The sequence below is a fragment of the Narcine bancroftii genome, chromosome 5 (assembly GCF_036971445.1).
Source record: "Narcine bancroftii isolate sNarBan1 chromosome 5, sNarBan1.hap1, whole genome shotgun sequence".
NCBI classification, from domain to species: Eukaryota; Metazoa; Chordata; class Chondrichthyes; order Torpediniformes; family Narcinidae; genus Narcine; species Narcine bancroftii.
The window spans coordinates 151094623-151116338 of record NC_091473.1 but is presented as its reverse complement, the minus strand read 5'-3'; the positions used below and the strand labels follow the sequence as shown (position 1 = coordinate 151116338).

At 48.3% G+C, this 21716-nt stretch overlaps 1 protein-coding gene across 3 annotated transcripts in view; it reads left to right on the top strand.

The window, feature by feature from the left end:
- The window catches only part of LOC138764069 (vitellogenin-like), a 112250-nt gene that overhangs the window by 26593 nt on the left and 63941 nt on the right, over positions 1–21716 (top strand). For all 3 annotated transcript variants that reach the window (XM_069939380.1, XM_069939379.1, XM_069939381.1), the window contains 5 exons: positions 742–907; positions 4435–4560; positions 4664–4882; positions 16076–16293; positions 16375–16472. In XM_069939380.1, coding sequence (XP_069795481.1) covers positions 742–907; positions 4435–4560; positions 4664–4882; positions 16076–16293; positions 16375–16472 — 827 coding nt within the window. The remainder of the gene's footprint in view (positions 1–741; positions 908–4434; positions 4561–4663; positions 4883–16075; positions 16294–16374; positions 16473–21716) is intronic.

Sequence of the window (21716 nt, the reverse complement as noted above, 5' to 3'; positions counted from 1 at the left end):
TGATAGGATAGTTAACAAGGCCTATGGGATGTTGGGCTTCATTAATAGGGGGATTGAGTTCAGGAGTAGAGAGGTCGTGTTGCAACTTTACAAATCTCTGGTAATGAAACATTTAAGGCATTATGTTCAATTCTGGTCACCTCATTATAAGAAGGATGTGGAAGCTGTGGAGAGGGTGCAGTGGAGATTTATTAGGATGTTGCCTGTATTGGAAAATAAGTCTTATGAGGCAAGGTTGGCAGAGCTGGGACTTTTCTCTTTGGAGTGTAGAAGGATGAGAGGAGACTTGACAGAGTCTACAAGATTCTGAGAGGCATAGATAGGGTGGACTGCCAGCTCCTGTTTCCCAGGGGAGGATCAGCAAACACCAGGGGACATGTGTACAAAGTGAAGGGAGGGAAGTTTGGAGGAGACATCAGGGTTAAGTTTTTTTTATTACACAGGTTGTTGCAGGAGATGGTGGTGGAGGCTGGAACATTAGGGACCTCTAAGAGATTCTCAGACAGGAGAATGGAAGGAAAATAGAGGGTTACAGAGTAGGGATGGTTTAGTACTTATTTAAAGGACTATATGGGTTGGCACAACATCAAGGGCTTAAGGGCCTGTACTGTGCTGTTGTGTTCTATGTTCATAGCTCCCCGTACTTTCCAGTGCACATCCCATCAACCCTGCTCCCCTCCCGTGTGTTCAAGTGCTTCCAGGCCCATTGTGAATGAATTCTCACTTTGTTTGAAATATCAGACGCTGGATGCTGTTTGCACTTCCCGCTGCTGGGACGGTTGACGCCCTACGTTTTATCAAAGCCAAGATCCAGCGGTATCAGGTCACAAAGCACGAAGCAGCCCAGATTTTAGTCCTTGCTCTGCATCAAGTTACAGCCAATCTTGACGCCCTCTCCTTAGTCAGGGTGAGTTTGAATTTCTTTAAGAACCTGAGGTGCGAAGGTAGAGCTGGAAGTACAACAGGTAGAGCCACTGCCTCATCTCTTCTGAGACCGGGGTTCAATCCTGACCCCTGTATGAAATTTTCATGTTCTCCCTGCTTCCCTCAGGGTGCTCCGGTTTCCTCCCACATCCCTACAACGTGGGCCAGTGGGCTAATCTTCAATTTCCCCCAGCGTGTGGATGAGGGATAGAATTTGGGGACTCGTGCAAGAACATGTGGGCAGCAAGGCTAATGCAACCGTTAGCCTGACACTATTACAGTGCCCTGTGACCGAGGTACGAATCCGGCGCTGTCTCTCAGGAGTTTGTACGTTCTCCGAGTCTGCGTAGGTTTCCTTTGGGTGCTCCGGTTTCCTCCCATGCTTCAAAATGGACTAGGAGGTTGTACATTAATTGGGTGTAATTGGGTAGCACGGCCTCGCAGGCTGGAAGGGCCTGTTACTGTGCTCTATGCCTAAATTAAAAATTTAATAAGAAACTGGACTATCTAACCCATCAAGCTTGCTCCGCCATTCACCAAGGTCACGGCTGATTTGGCCATGCTTTCCACGTACCTGTTCCCCATGACCCTTAATTCCCTGACAATGCAAAAATCTATCCAACTCTTGTTATGGGGAGAACATTTAATGAGGTAGCTTCCTCGGGCAGAGAATTCCACAGATTCCCGACTCTCTGGGAGAAGCAGTTCCTTCTCGTCTCTGTCCTAAATCTGCTCCCCCAAATCTTGAAGCTCTGTCCCCTGGTCTTGCCGCATTTGATGCTGCAACGCCACTGATTCATCACAGCTTACAAACTAACGAAGAACGTATTCCCTCGTTTCTTTCAGTGCACCATGATGTCGACTTTCTTTATTCTTCACTAGACACATTCTTCACTACCCCAAACACCACCAGGCCAAACCCTTCTGACTTTCTCATCAGCTCACTGTCAGATGGGTGGTCTTGACACTCTCCTCCTGCTATTACCCCCATGCGTTACATCGGTTACATCGTCAGCGGTGAGCAGCACCGCTCCCCGCGTACGTAAGTATGAGACCGCAACAATGGGAACGTGTGGAGAGTTAGAAGTTTGGATTAGTGTCAATGAGTGGTTGATGGCCAATGGGCAGAAGGCCCTGTTTCTCAGAAATATCTCACTGTGTGAGCCCTGCCTGTCATGGTGACACCCCCCACACCCCGTTAATGCATTGTAATCAGTTAACTGCTACTCTTGCAATGGAACATGTGTCCACCCAGGAATTGGCAGGACACAAATAGTGGGGGCTTCCAGAGAGCAGCCATGTGGCGGATGGTGCCTATCCAGCACATGGGATGAGGCGACAAGGACGGGTGAAAGTTTGGCTCCTCTGCCATTTAGTGCTAGCCATGAGCTGGACTCCCAGCACCAGGGATCCTGGGTTCTATCCCACCCTCCGGTGCTGTCCCTGTGGAGTTTGCACATTCTCCCTCTGACGATGCGAGTTTCCCCTGGGTGCCACAGTGGAACCAGATTTCAAACCACAGCCCAGTGTGCAGTCACATTTACACTGGAGAGTTCACTGAGCTCGAGGGCTGCATAGAGATGGGCCCTTCAGAGTTTGTGTTGGCAATTGACCACACATTTTGCACTCATCCCATTTTAATTCTCCCCGCAACAACTACCCCCAGATTCTCACCCTCACCCACACACTGGGGACAATTAACTCATCGACCTGCATGTCCTTGGGTAGTAGGTCTCGATCTTTTTTTCTCTGACTAACATAACTCCTGAAGTAATCCCTTGCAAACCACAGAGCACCAGTGCCATAGGTTACTTAAGAGGCAGCAGGGTTGGCATAGCTGTTAGCACAATGCTGTTACAGCACCAGCGATTGGCACCGGGGTTTGAATCCTGTGCTGTCTGTAAAAAGTTGGTACGTTCTCCCCGTATCTGTGGGTTTTCCCCAGGGGCTCCAGTTTCCTCTCACCATTTGAAACGTACCGGGGGTTGTTGGTCAATTGGGTGTAATTGAACGCCACGGGCTTGTGGGCCAAAAGGGCCTGTTTCCATGCTGTAAAATAACATTTAAAAATTTTTAATTTTAAAAAAGTTTAAATTTAGACCTACAGCATGGTAACAGGCCCTTTCAGCCCACAAGCCCGTGCCTCCCAATTACATCCCCTGGCACATTTGGAGGGTGCGAAGAAACCAGAGTCCCCGAGGAAAACCCACGCAGACATGGGGAGAACGTACAAACCTCTTACAGACAGCGCCAGATTCAAACCTGGGACGCTGGTGCTGTAACAGCATTGCGCTAAACGCTACGCCAACCGTGCCACCCCGTATATTTAAATTTAAAATTGAACCACTGTCGTAGGGAGATGGGAGGAAACCACAGCACATGCAGGGAGATCATCGCAGTCACAGGGAGAACTTGCAAACTCCACACAGTCAGCGCAGGTGGGCAGGATCGAACCCGGCCAGGTCCCTAGACCTGAGAGTCTAGCTGACGCCCAGTACTAAATGGCAGAGGGGCCAAACTTCCTTGTGACTTGCAACCTCAACTCATGTGCAGAATTGGTTGTGGTAGTCACATGCTGCACTCTGGATCCCCACCAATCGCTCTGTCCTGCCGGTTCCCCGGGTGGACGTATGTGCCAAATGTTGGGATGGAACCCAGGGCTCTGGAACCTCCAGGCAGTGGAACTACCCGCTGTACTGCCTCGTACATCCAAATTTCCGTATAGAAAACAAATTAGTCGATAGAACAGATACCGCAGATCCGAGTACATGGAACACAATTTTTGGAACAGCACTGGAAGAAGGTAACATGTGCACAAGACCTTCCTGACAGTTTGAATACTCCAAGAAAGTTTGCCCAAGGGGATAAGCAATGAAGTCAACAAGAACTCATCCAGTTTGGAGCTGGTTTTTAAAAAGAAGAGGCAGAACATTTACAAATGAGGGGAAATGAAAGAAACCAAAGGAAAATTCAGGTCAGGTAGCATCTGAGGAGAGAGAAGCAGTTGGTTGGTTAACTGGCAGCTGAAGATTGTCTCTACAAGAGTAGAATCTGGGTTGAAAGAAGTAAATGGGTTTGTGTAAAAGATGGAGGAAAACGAGGAGTGTTCCAATGCTGAGGAGATAGAGCAGTAGACCGAGGAACTCAACAGGTCAGGTGGCATCCACAGAAAGCAATGGGCCGCTGACATTTAAGGCCTGAGCTCTTCAGGGACTCTAAAAATCAGGCAGACAGTTGCTGGGGAAGGGGGGAGGAGCATAGGTTTCTGGGTGAAGGCAGGTGGAAGCTGGGAGATGATGGGGCTAAGAAAGCTCCACGACAATAGGAGAAGGGAAGGGGTGGGGAGCTGCGGGTGATGGGCAGAGAGATGGGAGAATGCGAGGGGGGAGAATGGGGAGAGGAGGGTTACTTGAGGTCAGTATTGATGTGGTTAGGTTGGAGATTGCCGAGTGGAAGGACTACCTGTTTAAGTGGAGATGTAACTGCTGACCAGGTTTGCTTCGGTTACAGGAACTCCTGGGCATGGTTCAAGTGCAGCAATCTTCGATCCTTCGTCCGCTCGTTTTCCTGGGCTATGGTTCCATGGTTTACCGGTACTGTGCAGAGCGCCTAACGTGTCCCGACAAAATACTTGCGGTGAGTTGATCTCACTTCTTCTCCCACTTCCCCCCACCCACTCCCCTTCACTGCCACTACCTCCAGTCCCCTCTTGCCGTGATTTCTTTGACTCTTCTTCCAGCTGCTCCACGGTTTCCTCGCGACCTCTGCCACTCGGGGCAACGAGGAAGACCTAGTCCTTGCCTTGAAGGCGATTGGAAATGCGGGGCAGCCCGCCAGCATCAAGCACCTGGTGAAATTCTTGCCCAGCTCCAGATCCCTGACTGCCAAGGTCCCACAAAAAATCCAGGTCGATGTCATCATGGCTTTTCGCAACATCTTGAAAAAAGACCCAGCAAAGGTAAAAGATTCGGTCTTAGTAAATTCCAACATTTCAGATTTATTGTCCGAGTCCGTACATGACACCACATTCACCCCTGAGATTCTTTTCCTGGGGGTGAGGCAGAATGACCAGTTATTGGTAGAGCAAAAAAATCCGTACACAACATACACATGTAAACTACTAAAGAGATGTAAATACAGAGAGGGGATAAAACAATGACATACACAAGGAAGAGTCCTTAAATGAGTCCCTGATTGAGGAGTCTGATGGTGGAGGGGAAGCAGCTGTTCCTGAACCTGGTGGGGCGAGTTTTGTGACCGCTTCCCTGATGGCAGGAGCGAGAACAGAGCATGTGCTGAGTGGGTGTGGATCCTTGATGATTGTTGCTGTTCTCTGACGGCAGTGTACCCTGTAGATAGTGAGGAGCATTTTGCCTATGATCTCCTAGGCGGAGTCCAATACCTTTTGCAGGGCTTTACAGGGGTATTGGTGTCCCCATTTCAGACCACGAAGTAACCGGTCAGTGCACTTTCCACCACACCTCTTTAGAAATTTTCCAGGGTTTCTGATGTCATATCAAACCTTCATAAACTCCTGAGGAAGTCGAGGCAATGACGTGCTTTCTTCATGACGCTGTTGGTGTGTTGGGTCCAGGAAAGATCCTCTGAGATAGTGATTCCCAAGAACCTAAATGTGCTCACCCTCTCCACCTCTGATCCCCTAATGATCACTGAATCGTAAACCTCCGGCTTTCCCTTCCTGAAGTCAACAATCAGCTCCTTAGTTTTGGTGACATTGAGTGCGAGGTTGTTGTTGGTGCATCATTCAGCCAAGTTTTCAATCTCTATCCTAAATGTTGACTCATCCCCTTCCTTTATACAACCCACTACCGTGGTATAGTTGGCAAATTTGTAGATGGTGTCATTGTCGTACCGAGCTACTCAGATGAAGGTGTGAAGTGAGTTGAGCAGGGGCCTAAGTACACATCTGATTAGAGATGGAGTGGAGTAATCTTTTTGTCATTCAGCTTCAACGGAGATAAAACGATGCTAAAGGTAAGAGATTGGAAGGATTTTGAAGAAAAATTGGAGAGTGGTGAGTACCTGGAATGCACACTGCCAGAGAGGGTCGGGGGTGGGGGGGGGGAAGCAGTGTCACTAAGTATGAAGTATCTTGACTAAAGACAGATTTGGATAATGGGCAAAGAAGTGGTAGATGAAATACAATGATGGAAAATCTCCGGTTGTGCATTTTGGTTGAAGGAATAAATGAGCCGGCTATTATTTGGATGGGGAGAAAATTCAAAATTTGGAGGTGCAAAGGGACTTGTAGTCCTCGTGCAGGGAACCCTAAAGGTTAACGTCCAGGTTGAGTTGGTGGTGAAGAAGGCAAAGGCAATGTTGACATCCTATCCAGGAGTACGGGGAACAGTTTTAGCCTCCTTATTCAAGAAAGGATGTGCTGGCATTGGAGAGGGTTCAGAGAAGATTCACGTGAATGATTCCTGGAATTAAGTGATTATTTTATGAGGAACATTTGCCGGTTCTTGGACTGGACGAATGTTTGACGGCTCTTGGACTGGTTCAGAAGAATGAGGGGGGACCTCAATGAAGCCTTTCAAATGTTGAAAGGCCTGGACAGAGTAGACGTGGCAAAGTTGTTTCCCATGTAGGGAAGTCGAGGTCAAGAGGGCGCAACAAGATTGAAGGGCATCCATTTAAAACAGAGATGCAGAGCAATCTCTTAGAGAGTGGTGAACCTCTGGAACTTGCGACCATGGGTGGCTGTGGTGTATTTAAGGTAGAAATTTGATAGGTATCTGAATAGTCTGGGTATCCAGGGTTGTGGGGAGAAGGCAGGAGAGTGGAGCCTGGTGGGAGAATGAATGGCGGTGCAGATTCGATGGGCAAAATGGCTGACTTCTGCTCCTATATCTTGTGGTCTAACATTTGAAGTACCTAGGGATAGAACGCAATGGGACATGTGCTTGAAGGTGGGATTAAGATGGATTTGTGCCAATTGGTAGGCATGGATGTGGTGGGCAGAGTGGCCTGCATCCATGTTGCATGGCTCTCTCTGGTGCCATTTCTTTCCTTCCGAGTTTTGAGGCGCTGGATCGTCGTGTTACCACTCTGCGCGTGGGGTATCGTGCAGAATTCTGGTTACCCAGCTGACAGAAGGATGTTGTTATGGGAGAAGGGATGCAGAAATGGTTCATGAGAACATTGTCAGGACCGGAGGGCCTGAGTTATAGGCAGTGGCTGGATAGGCTGGTGCTTATTTCCCTGGAGAGGAAGAGATGGAGTTATAGAGAGTTACAAAATTATGAGAGTCATTGATAAGGTGAATAGTCACAGTCTTTCTACCCTCGTTTCGGAGAGTCTAAAAGTGGAAGGCATAGATTTAAGATTAGAGGAGAAACTTCTTGACTAAATGCTCCGCGATGAGATAGCTGGATATTGCTGGGAGCTCAGAAGTGAGCATCACTTGATCTTGCTCTGCCACCGTTGTCTGGTGAGATATTTCAAGCAAACCCAGAAATGGTTCTCATCACTCTTGGCTCACGATGACTTCAAAGGGCCATTGTTCTCAACTTGGGGGAACTCGTATGAAGGATCAGTTCTGTGATCCACTGCAGGAAAAGCCATTGGTCCTTTCTCCAGGTACGTTATCAAGTATGAGCAGTTTGCTTCCCATTAACTTTTGGCACAGCGCCAGCAACCCGGGTTCAAGCCCGATGCTGTCTGTGAGGAGTTCTCCCGGGCTCTGGGTGCTCCAGTTTCGTCCCACCCTCTGGCAACTTGTGGGGTTAGTTGGTTGATTGGGCAGCACAGGTGCACGGACCAGAGGGGCCTGTTACTGTGCTATAATCAAAACTTAAAAGCTAAATTTGAAAGATTTAGAAGGGACCTGTTTCTCCGCACAGAGGGTGCTGGGTATATGGAACGAGCTGCCAGAGAAAGTGTCCCAAGCAGTAGACAAGCATGAGGGACTGTAAATGCTGGATGGCTGGAGGAGCACAAAGTGCTGGAAGGAACTCAACAGGTCAGGCAACATCCGTGGAAAGCAATGGGCAGTGTAGACAGCTGCTGCCATCGGCTGCTCTGCTCCTGGTGCAATCGCATTGCAGCTGCTGACCTCACAACAGCACGCCGCACATGCGCGATCTCCATGAGGGCACATCAGTTGAATCAAGAACTCGCTGGGAGCAGATGCCAAGCTGTGGGCTCTCTCTCTCTCTCTCTCTCTCTCTCTCTCTCTCTCTCTCTCTCTCTCTCTCTCTCTCATCCGACCCTGTTTATCTTGTTGTTTGGTTGAGTTCAGTAAGTCTTTCATTTGGTTCATCTCACCCACCAACTCGACTCACTATTAAACACACAGTAACGACAAGCAGTTTTGCCATAACCCTTCACCATGAACAGCAAGAAGGGTGGGTCGGGGGAGGAATAAAGTTGACAGGTGAACACAGGTGGGAGGGGGAAATAAAAGTAAGAAGGTAGGTTGGTGATAGGAGGAAGATCCAGAGGGATGAGAAAGATCTATCGTATACCCTCGAGTGATCGTTGATGCTCTGTAATAGTCGCCCCCTTCTTTCTTGGCCCCCAAATTGGGTGTTTTTGCGTGACCGGTGTACAAGTCGACCACCTAGTTTTGACCCTGTCCGCCCAGCCATCTGCAGATCCTCACCCTGGCCGCCAGCCCATCTGAGCTCCTGTCTGGGGATCCTCACTTCAGCTGGCCGCCCATCTGAACTCGCGATGCCCGGCTGCCTGGACATACTAACTCCTGACGCCCCGCCCACGGACTTACCAACTGGTCCCAGCCATCCGAGCTCCCAGTGCCTGAATGATGCAGCTACTGCACGAATTCAAAAGTTTGACCCGTGCAAAGTTGATTCCCCCGCCCTATTATGGTCGAAAAAGTGGTCCAAACATTTTGACGAACACAGGATTATATAGTGATTGCACCTGCTAGAAGGATGATATTTAATGGACTGAAGGGAAGGGGTGGGGGGAGCAAGGGAAAAGAATGTTGGGTAATGGGCAAGTAGAGAGGGCAGGGGGAGGGAAAGGAGGAGGAGGGATAGGCTCAGAGAGATCAGGGAAAGCAAGGGGGTGGGAATAAGTAAAACTGGGTGGTGGAAGGGGGGGGGGGAAAGAGTTACCACTGAATGGAAATCGATGGCCATGAAGAACAGTGCCTTGTATTCTACCAAAGTTGGAAATTGCAGTGACAGTGGAGTTGAGGCGAGGATCTTACAGCAGTCTATGGGCCGAAAGGCCTCTCCTGCTTCACTCTGCGCCTCGCCCATTCACCTGCTCTGTGATTGGTCTTTCTCTCTTTGACTCATTATGTTCCGACTCTCCAGAGGTGATAAAATAGTGAATGGCGTAGGTAAGTTCAGTCTGTTTCCCCAGGGTAGGGGAGCCTCAAACTAGAAAGCAGACATTTAAGATGCGAGGGGAAAGAGTTAGGAGACCCCTGAAAGGCACCTTCTTCACATGGAGGGTGGTGGTGTATACAATGAGCTGCCAGAGGAAGTGGTACAGGCGGAGACAACGTTCAAATGCACAGACAGGAAAGGTTGAAAGAGATATGGCCAGATGCAGGCAAATTGGATGAGCACAGTTAGTCAGCATGGATAAGATGGGCTGAATGCCCAGTTCTATGCAGTACTCCAAAACTCTATGTATTCCAAACATTAAAATTCTTCAGTCTCATTTTAAGAATGTGACAAATGATAATGAACCTGTACAGCAAGTCATTATATATACTGTTCTGTTTCCTGAGAACTTGTCCATAAGAACCATGAGCGGCACAGTTGGCATAGCAGTTTGCGCAATGCTGTTACGGCGCTAGCAATTAGGACTGGGGTTTGAATCCCATGCTGTCTGTAAGGAGTTTGTACATCCTCCCTGTGTTTTCCCCAGGGGGTCCAGTTTCCAGTGGGTAGCACGGGCTCGTGAGCTGAAAGGACCTGTTACCGTGCTCTATGTCTAAATTTTAAAAAGATTCTGAGAGGCATAAATAGAGGGACAGCTAGCGCCTTTTTCCCAGACACCAGAGGACATGTGTACAAACTGAAGGGAGGGGAATTTAGGGGGTGACATGAGGGGTAAGTTTTTTTTTACCCAGAGAATTGTGGATCCCTGGAATTCCTTGCCGGGGATGTTGGTGGAGGCTGGAACATTGGGGCATTTAAGAGACTCTGGATGGAAGAAAAATAGAGGGGGTAGGGAGGGTTTCATATATTTTTTGAGGAATATATGGGTTGACACAGCTTCGAGGGCTGAAGGGCGTTTTCTGTTTTTCAGTTTTATTACTGAGTTCCATCCGCTTCAGCTTTCTGACAATTGTTTTGTTTGAGTGTCCACAGAATTGACCAAGCTTCATATTGGTTTCATTAGGGAAGAAGTGCCTTCCTAATGAGCAGTATGGCTATTCCCAGCTAGAATGGGTCCACAGACCTTGGAGCAGAAATAAGCCATCGAGTCTACCCTCCAATTGATCCATTTCCCCACTCAGCCCCAGTGACCGGCCTTCTCCCCATAACCTTTGATGCCCTGGCTAATCTAGAGCTGGCCAATCTCTGCCTTAAATATACCCAATGACCCGGCCTCCACAACAAATTCCACAGATTCACTGCCCTCTGGCTGAAGAAATTCCTCCACATCTCTGTTCTAAGCAAACTCCCTTCAATCCTGAATTTGTGCCCTCTTGTCCTGGACCAGTGTTTCTCAACTTTTTTTCTTTCCACTCACATCCCACTTTAAGTAATCCCTTTGCCATCAGTGTTCTGTGATTAGTGAGGGATTGCTTAAGGTGGGATGTGGGTGGAAAGAAAAAGTTTGAAAAACACTGTTTTAATCGTCCCTCATTGACTCGTTATGTGCACGGTTTCAGAACTCCAAAGGAAATGGGCTAATGACCATTTTTCTCAAGCCAAATATTTCAGTGACAATTGGGTCTAGAGCAGTGATTCTCAACCTTCCCTTCCCACCCACATCCCACCTTGAGCAATCCCTTACTAATCAAAGAGCACCGATGGCACAAGGATTACTTAAAGTGGGATGTGAATGGAAAGAAAAAGGTTGAGAACCTCTGTCCTAGACTCTCCCTCCCTGACCATGCCTTTCAACATTCACCTCTAAATTTCCTAAATTCCAACAAGTTCAGGCCAAGAGCTGTCAAACGCTCCTCATATGATAACCCTTACATTCCCAGAATCATCCTTGTGAACCTCCTCTGAACTCTCTCCAACGTCTGCACATTCTTTCTTAAACGAGGAGCCCAAAACTGCTCACAATTACTCCATGAGGTCTCCCCAGTGTCTTAAAGTCTCAACATCACATCCCTGCTCTTGTATCCTTGTTGGGCCCTATCAGTTGTCCCAGTGGTTACAATGACAAAGACTGAGGGAAACGATAGGTTCTATTGTACAGAAGAATGGCCTGGATCCAAACTAGGGAAGGGAGAGGTGGCCCAACCTTTATGACTTGGGTCCCAGGGGAGGAGTTGTCAGGGGGTGGGCCAGCCCAAGCCAATTAGCATACACAATCCATACCATTATATTCACCCACTCTTTTTCAACAGAACCACCCCCCCCCCTCACGTTTACATGAGAAGGGAGAGAGAAGGAAGAGGAAAAAAAGAGATTTTTTTTGTTATAGCCGCACTGGCAACTTCCTTCTTCTGCAGGAATGCCTGAGCGCAGGTGTGTCTGAGCTCTGCTGTTTGGTAGGGAACAGTCTGGGTCAGGCTGATGCTTGAGGGCTCCCAGGAGGAAGGGGGATTTGATGCCTCCCGGAGGACTGACTCCTGGAGAGGGGAACCGGGTGACTCGGCCTCCAGTATTGCGCTCCTGTGTGGGGTGGTCTGCTCCATGGGATGGCTTGTGGCAGGCAGGGCGGTTTCGGAATCCCTAGTTCTTGCCAGGTCTCGGATAGGCACAGTGTCCTCGTGGCCATCGTGGTACCTCACAAACACGTATTGAGGGTTGGCGTGTATGAGTTGTACCGCTTCCACCAGTGGATCCGTCTTGTAGCCCCTCAAGTGTCTCCATAGCAGGACCGGCCCTGGGGTTGCCAACCAAGGAGGAATGGAGGTACCATTCACCGATCTCCTTGGGAAAGCAAAGAAACATTCATGTGGGGTGGTGTTAGTTGCAGTGCACAGGAGCGATCAAATGGTGTGGAGTGCATCGGGCAAAACATCCTGCCAGTGGGACACTGGCATGTTTTTGGACATAAGGGCCAGGAGCACCGCTTTCCAGATGGTGGCGTTCTCCCTTTCCACCTGGCCGTTACCCCTGGGGTTATAGCTGATGGTCCTGCTGGGGGCTATGCCTCTGACCAAGAAGTACTGACGCAGTTCCTCACTCATGAACGAGGTCCCCCAATCGCTGTGGATGTACTTGGGGTACCCGAACAGGGTGAAGATACTACGCCTCACCTTGATAACCATCACCGAGGTCATAGCCGGACAGGGAATAGCAAAGGGTAACCTGGAGAATTCATCCACCACCTGGAGAATTTATCCACCATCGTCAGGAAGTAGGCATTCCTATTTGTAGAGGGTAGGGAGCCCTTGAAATTGACAATGAACCGTTCAAAAGGGGGTGTGGCCTTGATGAGATGCACCTTTTCGGGCCGGTAGAACTGCGGCTTACATTCAGCGTAGATCTGACAGCGACTGGTCATGGACCGGACAATCTCAGCGGAGTACGGAAGGTTCCGAGTCTTGAAGAAGTGGTATAACCTTGTGACTCCAGGGTGACACAGACTGTCGTGGAGGGTCTGAAGACGGTCAAGATGCATGCTGGTGCACGTCCCCCAGCATAGGGAGTCTGGGGGATCATTGAGTTTACCTGGTCGGTACAAGATGTCGTAATTATAGATGGAGAGCTCGATCCTCCACCTAAGAATCTTGTCATTTTTGATTTTACCCCGCTGTTTAGTGTTAAACATGAAGGTCACGGCCCTCTGGTCTCAGCAATTAAAACGTTTACCGGCCAGGTAATGATGCCAATGGCGCACCGCATCAACGATCGCTTGGGTTTCCTTCTCGTCCGAGGAGTGACGTACCTCAGGACCATGCAGGGTGCAGCAGATAAAAGCTACTGGCCTGCCTGCCTGGTTATGAGTGGCGGTCAGTGCGAAATCGATGGGATCGCTCTCCATCTGGAAAGGGATGGACTCGTCCACGGCATGCATCGTGGCCTTTGCGATGTCTCCTCGGATCTGGTAGAATGCTGCTTGGACTTCCACCGATAACGGGAAAGCTGTGGACTTAATTAGGGGGTGGGCTTTATCAGCGTAATTGGGCACCCATTGTGCATTATAGGAAAACATTTTCAGTGACTTTAAGGTGTTTGGGACAGGGAGCTCCATAAGGGGTCACGTGCGGTCGGAGACCAGGGCAATGACATCATGTGCCATGACGCATCCGAAAAGGGCCAGTCTGTGTTGAACACACACTTGTCCTTATTGTACGTCAAGTTGAGAGTCTTGGCCGTACGTACGAACTTTGAGAGGTTTGCGTCGTGGTCCCATTGATCGTGGCCGCAGATGGTGACATTGTCAAGATATGAGAATGTCGCGTTCAGCTTGTGCTCCTCCACCATCTGATTCTTGACACTCGGAAAAGCAGAGATACCGTTAGTAACCCCAAAAGGCACCCATAGGAAGTGAAAAAGTTTGCCATCGGCCTCAAAACCCATGTAGAGTCAGTCGCTCGGGCGAATGGGGAGTTGATGATAAGCTGACTTGAGGTCAGTGGTCGAGAAGACTCTGTATCGTGCGACCTAATTGACCAAGTCGGCTATCTGGGGTAGGGGTTACGCATCCAACTGGGTGAAGCGGTTGATGGTTTGGCTATAGTCCATCACCATCCGGGGCTTGCCTGCCCCTCTGACCACGAGGACCTGTGCCCTCCGGGGGCTGGAGCTAGGGGCGATGATCTCCTTCGCCAAGAGTTGTTGAACCTTGGACTGGATGAACGCCATATCCTTAGTACTGTAACACCTGCTCTTGGTGGCAATCGGTTTACAGTCTGGGGTGAGGTTCACAAATAGTGACGGAGGGGCCACCTGCAGGATGGTGCCGGAGGCTGGATGCTTGATTGGTGGGGGGTGGGGGGGTGGGTCCGTGAGCTGAGGGTTCTAAATGGTGAGTGGAGGTTGGGGCACCCTGAATGCCATCGTCTCACCCCTGAACTGACTTTGGAAGTCAAGACCCAGGAGGGTCGGTGTATAGAGCTGGGGCATGGCCAACAACAAGAAATCATTATAGCACCCCAACCCCTCCACCCCCGCCACTGTCAGAGACGCCACACAGTACCCCCGGATACAAATTTGCTGGTTTTTCGTAGCCATCAACCTGGACATCGGCCAGATGGGTATCGAGAGTCTACGGGCCACCTCAGGGTGGATAAAACTTTTGGTACTGCCACTGTCGAAGGGGCAGTTCAGTTTGTGCCCATCCACCTCGATCTGCATCATGGAGTTCGTGATCGGGTGAGGGCTGGCTTGGCCCAAGGTGATAGATGCCAGGATAGATGTATCGTCTTTGTCATCGGTGGGGAGGCCCGATGCTCAAGATGGCAGCCTCCATGTTGACCACGCTGCCAGTGGAAGGTGGAAGTGACGTTGTCGGGGGCGGAAGTGATGTTGCTGGTGAGGGTTGCCACCGCACAGAGGATGGCGGCGGGGGCGGGTAAAATAGCGCTTGCCTTGCTGAAAAAAGGGGTTGGCACAGGAAGCTCCTCGACCATACACGCTGCGCTGCTCTGACATGGGGCTCTGGACCTGCAAACATATTGGTAGTGGCCCTTTTTCCCGCAGCTCGAGCAGGTAGCTCCTTTCACAGCGCTGAGACGTTGTGGATGTCTTGCCTTCCCACAGAAGTTCCACCTTGATGATCCTGGTGCTACTGCAGCCACAGTCTGGTCAGCCATCCCGGATGCTGACTCTCAGGATAGCGGCCCTCGTGCTCACGATCGACTCCGCGTGGCGCTGGGCCAATTCTAAGGTCCTGGCCAGTTGGATCACCCGTTTCAGTGGGTGTTGATCCTCCTCGAGAAGACGTTGTCGGATATAGTCCGACCTAAATCCCAACGTGCAAGCGTTCCGGACCAGGTTTTCCACGCGCTGGGCTGCGACCGTGAGGCTCCCCAAACATTCTTTTCCCAGTGTGATCAGGGCTTGGACGAACCCTTCTACTGACTCACCAGGCTGCTGCTTTCTAGACGCCAGGAGGTAACGGGAGTAGACCTTGTTGATCTTGGGCTTGTATAGCGTCCATAGCTCAGCCATCGCCTCTGTGTAGGTCTCGCAGCTTCTGATGGCCTGGAAAGCTCTCTGGCCGACACTTGCCTGTAGGACTTTCAGGCTCTTCTCATCTGAATCGAACACTCCAGCAGCAGCCTCCAGGAAGTTGTTGAAGCAATTGATCCACTGCTTGAAGAGTTCAGATGTACCCGGGACTTGGGGATCCACCTCTAGCCGATTGGGACGCAGCAACTTCTCCATTACCAGAGACGTTAACATTTCTGTACAATAAATTGTTGGTCACTACCATTTGCCCCAATAATCAAATGGGCAAAGACTGAGGGGAACGATAGGCTTTATTGTACAGCAGACTTGAGCTGGCCTGGATCCAAACTAGGGAAGTGCAGGGAAGGGAGAGGTGACCCGACCTTTATGGCCTGGGTCCCAGGGGAGGAGTCCGGGTAAGAGTGTCATCAGGGGGTGGGCCATCCCGAGCTAATTAGCATGTACAATCCATACTATTACAATTCCATTCCTCTTGAAGTGAACGCCAACATCGCATTTGCCTTCTTCACCACCGACGCAGCCTACAAGTTTACCTTCAGGCCGTCGTGCATGTGGGCAACGCATCTGGGGATTTTTAATTTTCTCCCATTTAGAACATATTCCACCTGTTTATTTTTTTTCAACCAAAGTATGTGACTGGACACTTTCTGACATTGTATTTCATTTGTCACTTTGCTGCCCATTCTCCTACTCTGTCTAAGTCCTTCTATAGCCTTACCCATTTCCTCAACACCACCTGCTCCCACCTTTGTATAATCTGTGAACTTGTTCTCAAAGACATTCATTCCATCATCTAAATCACTGATATACAATATAAAAAGAAGTGGTCCTAACAAGGAGCTCTGTGGAAAATGCACTGTTTCTTTCTGTTGACTCAGGTGCAGGCCATTACACTGCAGATATTCATGAACAAACAGAACCATGTTGAATTGAGAACGTCTGCCTGTGCAGTTTATCTCTGCTCTAAGCCCCCTCTGAACGCCTTGTTAGTCCTGGCCAATTCTTTGCTGACAGAGACCAGTTTGCAGGTGGCAAGCTTCGCCTACTCCCAGTTCCGATCGCTGGCAAGAAGTTCCCTCCCATCTCTTAAACCCCTGTGAGTATAAAGGATTTCAAGGTGTTTGCAAATCATCCTCAGGTTTTTGGTTCTAATGTAACAACTCTTCCATTTTAATAGGGCTGCTGTCTGCAAGATCGCCTTAAAATACTTGGGGGCCAGATTTGAGCATCTGGGTTTCCGATTCAGTCAAGTATTACATCCTGACGTGTTCAGCTGTAAGTGTATGCTTCATGTTTATTCATTTTCAGTGGTAAATGACAAAATTCTATAGACACTGTGGTTGAAGTACAACCACAAAATGCTGGAGAAGCTCAGAAGGTCAAACGGTGTCCTTGATGTAGCAGAGGCAGAGAGACAGAACCAACATTTCGTCAAGGCATGAGAGAATGTTGGCAAGCTCCCGGACAAAAAGATAAGAGGGATGAAGGGGGGTTGGCAGGGCAGGAGATGATAGGTGGAGAAAGGAGGGAGGGGGACAGCAGCAGTGAAGGGGAGGGGGATAGCTGGGTGGGTGGAGGAACTGGAAAGACAGGAAAAGGGGAGGGGGAAGAAAAGGCCAGCAGGTTTAAGTGGAAGGCAGTAAAGTCAATATTCATGTCATCTGACTGGAGGGGGCCCAGATGGAAAATAAGATGATGTTCCTCCAATCTGTGGGTGGTCAGGGCAGGACAGTACACAAGGCCATGTGAGCACAGGAATGTGACTCAGAATTGAAGCAGTTGGCCACTGGGAGGTCTCACTGGTTGTGAACAGAGCGGACACCAACGACATAACCCTCCCCACTGTCGAGATCATCTACAGGGAACGCTGCTGTCGGAGAGCAGCAGCGATCGTCAAGGATCCACACGCTCTTTTCTCACTGCTGGGGCATCTGGAAAGAGGCATTGGTGCCGCAGGACTCGCACCACTAGGTTCAGGAACACCATCAGACTCCTCAACAACTCAATCAAGGACTCTTACTTTGCATTTTACTGTTTCTCCCCCCCCCCCCTCCATTTTGCATTGCACCGTCAATTTGATTACATTTTGTTTACATTGTGTGCATTATTTGTTTGCACTACCAGTTAGTGGTAATTCTGCCTGGCCCACAGGAAAAGGAATCTCAGGGTTGTATGTGATATCGTGTATGTACTCTGACAAGAAATCTGAATTTGAAAAACACGATAGAAGCCAATTCCCAACCAGTGAAACTTATGCCGGACCATTGCACCCAATGAACCTGCCAACCTTGTATGTTTTGGGAGGGTGGGATGAACCTGGAGGAAACCCACGCAGTCCATGGCAAGAGTGCACAATCCCCTTGCAGATGGCGCTGGATTCGAACCCAGGTCGCTGGTACTGTAATATCGCTGTTCTACATTAACTGTGCTGCACTGACCTAGAGGGGATCTTGCTCATCTGTACCTGAACCTCTTGTCCTTGGTGGCAGAGGTCACAGGTTTCACAGAACACAGAATAGTTCAGCATAGGAATCTATTAATCACAGAGCATGGAGATATAGGGGTCCAAGTTTATATCTCCCTGAAAGTGGCTCTGCACGTCGATAGGTGCTAAAGGGAATCGAGTATAAAAGTAAGGAGGTCATGTTGTAGTGATTTAAAAAAAAAAAACCCATTAGGCTTCACTTGGAATACTGTGTGCAATTAATAGTTTGAGTTGTGGCTCACCTGCCCTTTCAACGGAAGGAGATACAACACTTGTCCATTCACCTCTGCCATTCCTATCATCCAAGGTTCTAAACCATCTTTGCAGGTGAACAAAACTCACTTGCATTTTGTACATTTGGTGTTTCCAATTCATCTTTCTCTGGCTTGGATACAGATTGGAAGATTGCTCTCCGGAATAAAGATTCAGTCTGCATGAGTGCCCCTGGGCTTCCTGTTACCTGCCAGTTGTCAATCCCAGAGCCATTCTGACCTGTTTGCCAACAATCTCCTCCATTGCCCAACATAAAGTGGAGCAACGTTGCAAAGAATGAACTGATAGGAAACCTCAGCAGGTCAGATAGCATCTATCGGTAGATGGGGACAGATAATGTTTTGGGGTCTGGACCCATTATTGAGACTAGAGGGGGAAGGGGAGGTATCAACTGTACCAAGGGGTGTAGGAAGCTGGGGAGGTGATAGCCCACTGGACGGAGGTGAGAGAGAGAGACAGAGAGCACTGGGAGTGGGGAAGTTAGAGACTAAAGTAAGAATGAGAATAGGTAAAGAAGAAATGGAAACTATGGAATTGGCTACACCTGGGGCTTCCCTACGATCAGAGAAAACAATTTTCAGGCCATTGGGATTAATGGTGTGCAGGAAGAATATAATTTGTTTGTTCATCAAATGTACTCACCCTGGTGATGGAGGAGTTCGAGGAGAGACATATCTGTGTGGGATTGATGAGGCGAATGGAAAGGTTGCCCATCATAGACCTATAGGTTCTCCTCATTTGTCTGGGCAGTTTTAAACCTTTTGGAATGAGCATCAAAGGGGATGATTCTTGGGATCCTGGGATTACAGGGGTAAACTGTGGACAAAAGCTGCAAGGAAATTGCAGAGAATGGAAATTGCAGAGAAACCCCAGTTTCCTGTGAGGGACAGGAAACTGGGGTTCAGAGGAATATAGAACACTACAGCACAGTACAGGCCCTTCAGCCCACAATGTTGTGCCAATCTATATAACATAACATATATAACATAACAATTACAGCACGGAAACAGGCCATTAGGCCCTTCTAGTCCGCACCAAACCAAACACCCCTTTCTAGTCCCACCTCCCTGCACAATGCCCATAACCCTCCATCTTCTTCTCATCCATATACCTGTCCAACCTTTTCTTAAATAATACAATTGACTCCGCCGCCACTATTTCTCCCGGAAGATCATTCCACACGGCTACCACTCTCTGAGTAAAGAAGTTCCCCCTCATGTTACCTCTAAACCTCTGCCCCTTAATTTTAACTCATGTCCTCTTGTTTTAATCTTTCCTCCTCTTAACGGAAATAGTCTATCCACATCCATTCTGTCTATCCCTTTCATAATCTTAAATACTTCTATCAAATCCCCTCTCAACCTTCTACGCTCCAAAGAATAAAGATCTAATCTGTCCAATCTCTCCCTATACTCTAGATGCTTAAACCCAGGTAACATTCTGGTAAACCTTCTCTGCACTCTCTCCACTCTGTTTATATCCTTCCTATAATTAGGCGACCAGAACTGCACACAGAACTCCAAATGAGGCCGCACCAACGTCTTATACAATCTCAACATCACCTCCCAACTCCTATATTCCATGCAATGATTGATAAAGGCCAGCATACTAAAAGCCTTCTTCACCACCCTATTCACGTGAGTTTCTACCTTCAGGGAACGATGTACCGTCACTCCTAAATCTTTCTGCTCTTCTGTATTCCTCAATGCTCTCCCATTTACCACGTATGTCCTATTCTGATTCTTCTTACCAAAATGAAGCACCTCACACTTATCAGCATTAAATTCCATCTGCCATTTTTCAGCCCACTTTTCTAAGCAGCCCAAATCCCTCTGCAATCCTTGAAAACCTTCTTCATTATCCACTATTCCACCTATCTTAGTATCGTCTGCATATTTACTAATCCAATTCACCACCCCATCATCTAGATCATTAATGTATATAACGAACAACAATGGGCCCAATACAGATCCTTGAGGCACACCACTGGTCACCGGCCTCCAACCTGACAGACAATTATCCACTACCACTCTCTGGCCTCTCCCTTTCAGCCAATGTTCAATCCATTTGACTAACTTAAAATTTATACCTAAAGACTGCACCTTCCTAACTAACCTTCCATATCGAAGGCCTTACTGAAGTCCATATAGACAACATCCACTGCGCTACCCTCATCCACATTCCTAGTCACCTCTTCAAAAAATTCAATCAGATTGGTCAAACATGACCTTCCTCCCACAAATCCATGTTGAGTGCTCCTGATCAGACCCTGTCTATCCAGATGTTTATAAGTACTATCTTTAAGAATTTTCTCCATTAATTTACCTACCACAGACGTCAAACTTACAGGCCGATAGTTGCCAGGCTTCCTCCTTGAACCCTTTTTAAATAACGGAACCACATGCGCAATGCACCAATCCTCCGGCACTATCCCCATGTCTAATGACATTTGGAAAATTACCGCCAGAGCCTCTGCTATTTCCTCCTTCACTTCTCTCAATGTCCTGGGGAAGATCCCATCTGGTCCCGGAGACTTATCCACCTTTATATTCTTCAAAAGCCTTAAAACTACACCTTTTGTAATCTCTATATTCCCCATATTTACCCAATTTGCTTTTTTTTATCTCACATCTCCCAATATCCTTCTCCTTAGTGAATACCGAAGAAAAGAAACTGTTCAATATCTCCCCCATTTCTCTAGGCTCCACACACAGTTTTCCGCTCTGATTTTCTAAGGGACCAATTTTGTCTCTAGCTTTCCTCTTACCATTAACATATTTGTAGAACTCTTTTGGATTAGTTTTCACTCTGCTTGCCATAGTTTTCTCGTACCTTCTTTAGCTTTCCTAATTCCTCTCTTAAGATTCCTCTTACATTCAATGTATCTTTCAAACATCTCCTTAACTCCATGCTTCTTATATCTAATGTACGCCTCCCTTTTTCTTCGAACCAAGTTTCCAATATTCCTTGAAAACCACAGCTCTCTCAAACCTTTTGCCCCTCCTTTTAACCTAACAGGAACATAAAGCTTTTGCAATCTCAAAATCTGATCTTTAAAAGACTTCCATCTCTACTACATCCTGCCCATAAAACAAATTGTCCCAATGCACACCCTGCAAGTCCTTTCGCATCTCCTCAAATCTAGCTTTTCCCCAATCAAAAACCTCAATCCTTGGCCCTGATTTCTCTCTTTCCATAATGACATTGAAGCTGATGGCATTATGATCACTGGACCCGAAGTGCTCGCCAACACTAACCTCCGTTACTTGACCCATCCCATTTGCCAACAGTAGTTCTAACACTGCTCCTTCTCTGGTCGGCACCTCTACATATTGTTGTAAAAAACTATCTTGCACACATTTCACAAACTCTAACCCATCCAGTCCTTTCACAGAATGTGTTTCCCAATCTATATGTGGAAAATTTAAATCTCCCATAATTACAACCCTGTGCTTATCACAAATATCTACTATCTCCCTACAGATTTGTTCCTCTAGGTTTCGGTCCCCTCCGGGTGGTCTATAATACACCCCTACAAGTGTAACCTCTCCTTTCCTACTCCTCAGTTCCACCCAAATAGCCTCCATGGATGTGCCCTCTAATCTATCCTTCCTTGGCACCCAAAATTCTCTCTACTTCGTAACCCTCTATTTTTCTTCCATCCATGTGTCTGTCTAAGAGTCTCTTAAATGCCCCTAATGTTCCAGCCTCCACCACCATCCCTAGCAAGGCATTCCAGGCACCCACTCCTCTGTGTATAA